Consider the following 6,000-nt stretch of genomic DNA (forward strand, 5'->3'; position numbering starts at 1 on the left):
ATATTAATCTTGTCGTTCTGCTTCTGTTGCTTGTTTTACATAATTCAAGTGGCAAAAGGTTTAGGAAAAAGTGGAAAATTACAGTTAAAAATATTTACAAAATGAAGTGCACAATTTATATTAACAGTTAAAACATTAATTTAAAGGCGGTATGGACGATTTTTCGGTGATTTGAGAACGCAGGCAGAAGTGCACATGCGCACTCCCCCGTGCGGACTGATACAACACACACGTGCGTTTGTTTATTAGCGCAACGGAGCGCATCACATCGCTCGTCTCCCGTAGATTTCTGTCCACTTCTGCGTCAGCTCGAACTGTCTTTCTCCGTCTTCATTTTGCCCCGTACACTGAGGGAACTATATTATGATAGATCCATGCGCTTAGGCACGCGGAAACGTGGGGACGAGCCTGACGCAGCTGCAGGTGAGCGATAGGTGCGTTTTATGATTGATACGTGGCAGGACAAATGATTTATCCACGCCACGAGGAAATATGATAAAAAATGTGCTGAAAAAAAATCGTCCATATCACCTTTAAGTAAATTAAATTGTTGTCATATATTTTCATTGACAAAATAATAACTATTATGTAAATTTGACAAAGTAATATTATGGAATTACCTTGCAAGAGTAAGTCATGCAATCCAAACAGGAAGTCAAAATATAAACTTCACAAAAATGGTCAAACAAGAAGACAGTAAGTCACACTTTTAGTAAAATCTTAAATCATGTTTACTATGATTTAGTGATTAACATAAAAAAGTCAAATTATAGAATGTGTAGAAAATCTGAAGTGTTAACTTTTTTTTTTTTTTTTTTTTAAAGCATCAAAACTTTTACACGAGCATCGATACTTAAGACAGTATAAACATATCAATATTTTCAATTGATCTTGCCATGACTAATATGCAATTTAAGCTTCATAGTTCTATGCTTGACAATTTTTTGTAACTAATACATAATGTTCAAAAAGCCAATGATGAGATGCACTGAGGACAAACTTGGAAAGACACACGATGCTCTTCCATATTGGACCAAAACAATATATAGAAAATATGAATACATAATTGCATATTTGGATGGTATTGGTCTGTTATGCTATATAATATTAAAATGTATGTTACAGATCGATTAAAAAAAACACAATTATGGCTGTGCAAGGGTGGGACATAAGGTTCCCCATAAGAACTTGTTTTATAAAAAGCTATTTAAACCGGACAGCACGATATGAGCAGAATAAGTGTCAAAACTAAATGTTACTGTTATTACTCACCTGTTCACTGAGCTTCATGTTCCCTGTCCTGCTCCTTCAGTGCCACTCTCAGACTGAAGCGTGACACACTTTCCCTCCCTAAGACTCAGCTGAAACAGTCATGTGGGCTCTCTGTCCTATGACCCACAGATCCGCAGCTCAGAGGAATGTCCTTTGGGCCAATAGCACTTTAGACCTCCAGAGGGGTTTTACAATACAATAACAGTCTAATATGCTGTTATGAACTATGTGCGGCTAAGGCTAATTACCTTACAAATGATTTATGTATACAGAAAGTTTCTTAATAATTATGTTTCACCAAATAAGACTAAAACAGTGGGCTGCATAAATAATTTAAATACAACTTTTATGAGTTCACACTAGGTATAAGCCCAGTTTAGTCCTGATGAAGACTTGGTCGTGTTCTAGTCCAGGTTTAGTCCCCGTTTTGCCACAGTTTTGATTTGGGGTTCTAAGAGTTCAGAGTTTTAATGCACTCTGCAAAAGCTTTATAATACGAGTCCATCATTCCTAAATTCTTCAGTCCATAATGGTACGTTATTATTGAAGCCCCAGCTGTCTTGGGGCAGACTGATGGAAGCAAGGCTGACATTCTGTGGCATCATCGGCCCCTCTGACCACCCACATCACCACACGCCCCATTCACACAAGGCAATGTCTTGCCCAAGGACACCACAGCAGTTACCACCAGTGCACTTCAACGTGTAAATGAATGAGTGAATAATGAAGAAAAATGTAAAGCATCTTTGAGTGTCTGAAAAAGCATATAAAGACTCATTATAGTATTATTAATTCTCAAAAATATTATAAAATTTAAAATAATGATAGAGAGATAATCACCCAGCACACTTGAGGCTTCTCTTTTTTAACTTGAATAATACTCACTAAAGTCCTGACTCCTGTTTTTTCTCAGTCTATGAACATTTTTAAAAGGGAAAAATGCAGCCAAGAGGATTCAGCGCTAAACGTGACAGCCACACCGGCAGTTTATCCTACGGCCACGCACTCATGACAACACTCGTCTGAAAATAAACAACCACAACCGTGGCTAACAGGCAGAGATAATGAAGATAAAAAGATCACGGGCCATTTACAAACGTTATATATAGGTCAAGTAGGGATTTCCCCACCCCCAAACGTTTTAATTGTTTGTATTTTTTCAATTTGTAATTCTTAGGTTTTAAACATAATAAGACCCCATATTGTGGATGACAACTTTTGTGCATTTACTGTGGACAACAAACATTGCAATTATTTGGATACGAACTCAAATCACATTATTTCGACGGATTACCTCTGTACTGTCAAAATGTACCAATATAGAATTAAAATAAAGAAGGCAGCAGCCTTGATCAGCTCCAGGCGCAGATGAAATGTGTGGAGTTATGGAGCATGTCTTCAACATGAGCCTGAAGCCGAGGGTGGTACCACAGGTCTGGAAGACCTCCTGTCTGGTACCAGTGCCCAAGACACCGCGCACCAAAGACCTCAGCCATGGATCCGCTGCAGTTTGCATACCGACCTGGCATCGGAGTGGAGGACACAGTCATCTCCCTGCTGCACAACTCTTTCTCTCACCTGGAGAAGCCTGGCAGTGCTGTGAGGATTCTGTTTTTTAAAAAAAAAATCTCTCCAGCACCTTCAACACCATGCAGCCGCTGCTCCTGAGGGACAAGCTGGAGACGGCTGGTGTGGAGTACGACCTGGCAGAGTGGATCCTGGACTACCTCACAGACAGACCCCAGTTTGTGAGAGCCCGGGACTGTGTGTCTGACACTCGGACCTGCAGTGTGGGGGCGCCCCAGGGCACCGTCCTCGCGCCCTTTCTCTTCACCCTTTACACTGCAGACCTCAGATAGGACACGGATAGCTGTGTCCTGCAGAAGTTCTCTGATGACTCTGCCATCATCGTACTCATCATGGACGACGATGATGATGTGGAGTACAGGGGACTGGCGCAGGACTTTGTGGACTAGTGTGAGCGGAACCACCTCCTCATCAACGCAGGGAAGACCAAGGAGATGGTGGTGGACTTCCGTAGACGCCACCCCACTGCCCCCTCACCAGTGAACATCCAGGGAAGGGACATTGAGAGAGTGGACTCATACAAGTACCTGGGTGTTCATCTGAACCACAAACTGGACTGGACTCATAACACAGACGCACTGTACAGGAAGAGCCAGAGTCGGCTCTACCTCCTGAGGAGACTCAGGTCTTTTGGAGTGACAGGGCCACTCCTGAGGACCTTCTATGACTCCGTGGTGGCATCAGCCCCCCAGTACGGTGTGGCCTGCTGGAGCAGCAGCATCACAGAGAGGGAGAGGAAGAAGCTGGACAGAGTCATCAAGAAGTCCAGCTCCGTCCTGGGCTGCGCTCTGGACTCGGTGCACTTTACAACAAACACTGTTACTCTTGAACATGTGTCATTCAGCTTTTATAATGCATGTCCAATACTGTAATAATCATCTGCAATACTGTGACATAATGTCAATGGTGCAATATTTTCTGTCCATATAACAGCTGTAAATAAGAGTTTTATTATCAAGAATATAACAGTTTTTTAAGTTATCCATTTTTATTATTATACTTCTGTGCCTAATCTGTGTTGCAACACTAGAATTTCCCCATTATTGGACAAATATAGGTTATCTTATCTCATATTATAGAAAGCATAGACCTATGTTATCAGTAATGTGTTTTGTACTGTAGAGTAGAAAAGTGGCTTTACCTCAGGTTTCGAGAGGCTGAATGAACATAATTATTAATTGTATTTTCAATCACATTGTTGCAACTGAATATACTAAATAATTGAAATGGATCACAAAAAATAATAGACCTTTTTTAAACATGTTGAGGTAAACCTTCAGTCCTCCAGGAATGCTCCATTAAAATCAAGAAACCAGATGAATTAAATTACTTTTACTCGTGAATTTTTTTCCCCTCAAATTGTATGCAAGCCAGTAATCATGGAACAGAAAATATTCTTCAAATTCTTGCTCAAACATGCACGTCTACTCATCAATAATAAATAGTCTTGCTTTCAAAAACACAATTTTTTACTTACTCATGATCTTATTAATTAAAGGAAGGGTCAGGCAATTATTATTTAGCTTTCTGACAAATGAGTAAATGTAATTTTGTAAATGTAAATGTCCCTGTTATTAGAAATGTATTAATAGTATTAAACCTAACTGCTCAACATGTGGAACCTTGCCTTGCCATTTATTTCTGTTTATACTTTGCATGACACAGTGGAAATTGAATCTAACACAAAGCAATGACTTCAAGCTGCAGTGGTTTTACTGAGTAAATTGAGTGATTGCCTCCTTCAATGGCAATATAAGAATACAATACAAACTTATATTGCATAAACAATTGAGCCCAGATCTCCACAGTAACAATAGACCAATTAGTACAGTCAATTTAAATGCATTCACTTAATCTGTTAATATTATTACTTTATATTTGATTAATCATTCAATTAATCAATAATAAAACTATATTATTGATGTATAAAAAGTCCACCATGTAATACGTGTTAAAACACGATTTGTTTATGCTCAAGTACTCATCTTTATCAAACCACTACTGCACAATTTAGCTTTAAGATGCTTGTTTGAGTGTTATATTGACACAGCAAAACCTATGTTTAATTTGTATCATAGAATGGATGAATATCAGGAAGCTTCAACATTAGCTTACAGTGACTGAGCTAATGTTAAACGACAACACACCGCACGCCAGCGCGAGCCATAACAAGCGAGCCTTTAGCATCGTTAGCATTTAGCATTACGATGCCATCATCAAAGCGATCCGCGGCGTTAGCTGACAGCAGCGTGTGCTAAGTGCTATTTAAAGTGAAATAGAGAGCAAAAAAAAGATGTTTAATCTTACCTGATTTCAGTGTGTACCTCCGTTCATCCAGGCTTTAGCATGGCACTTCCAAACCCCGTACCCGCCTGTCAGGAGCTGTTTACGGTCATCAGCTGGTGGTGGAGGCGGCGCAGATACACATTCTAGCCAAACATATGATCAAAAAGGTGTGTTTTATGAAATTTCTGTCCAACCTCGCAGCAGTTTAGTCAACAGCGGCGATAATGAGAAGGGCCGCTGTGTGTGAACGACGTGCAACATGAAAGAACAGAGCTGGGTTCTTGGTTAAACTCCGACATGAGTCTTGACCAAATTTGAAATAAGAGCGACACCGCCCCCTTCAGGACAACAGCAGCATGCCATGATAAGAAAGAACTCGAAAATAGCCCTTTGAAAATGCAAATGTTCAAAAGTCTGGAATATAGGCCAACAAAGCAGACCATTACAGATTTACAATGATTAACCAACATCAATATGTTTTTAACAACATTTTGGGTATTACAAAATATTCGTAACGCTGTTTCAATAAATTGATTTATTCCAATAATAAAAAATAAAAAATAAATTATATATATATATATATATATATATATACACACACACACATACATACATACATACATACATATTATTTTAGTAATCAAGTTATCTATTGATTTGATTATTTTCTTCAATTAATCGAGTAAAGTTAATTCTTTGTAGGCCATTTAAAAGCATATTTAATATTTTTTTAAATAAACGTTATATTTCACAGTAATAAACAAATAACAGAGATTATCCTTAAATTACACATTTTATTCTTAATATCACATAAGTATGTCCCCAAAACAGCAACATTTCACTTCAGTCCAAACT

General features: G+C 38.7%; 1 protein-coding gene across 2 annotated transcripts in view; it reads right to left on the reverse strand.

Moving 5' to 3' along the window:
• The window catches only part of ankrd27 (ankyrin repeat domain 27 (VPS9 domain)), a 37,144-nt gene extending 31,814 nt beyond the window's left edge, over nucleotides 1–5,330 (reverse strand). Inside the window, exon 1 of one of the 2 annotated variants that reach the window (XM_072434539.1) lies at nucleotides 5,167–5,330. Coding sequence is in view for 1 of the 2 variants with exons in the window: in XM_072434538.1 (XP_072290639.1) it covers nucleotides 1,273–1,290 (18 nt within the window). In the remaining variant the exon portion in view is untranslated. Of the gene's footprint in view, nucleotides 1–1,272; nucleotides 1,345–5,166 lie in introns of those variants that run through there. The other variant, XM_072434538.1, reaches the window with a different exon arrangement.
• Between the last annotated feature and the right edge of the window lie 670 nt (nucleotides 5,331–6,000).

Source organism: Eucyclogobius newberryi, unplaced genomic scaffold (genome assembly GCF_026437365.1).
Source record: "Eucyclogobius newberryi isolate DKJ021-1_F unplaced genomic scaffold, fEucNew1.0.hap1 SCAF_7, whole genome shotgun sequence".
NCBI classification, from domain to species: domain Eukaryota; kingdom Metazoa; phylum Chordata; class Actinopteri; order Gobiiformes; family Gobiidae; genus Eucyclogobius; species Eucyclogobius newberryi.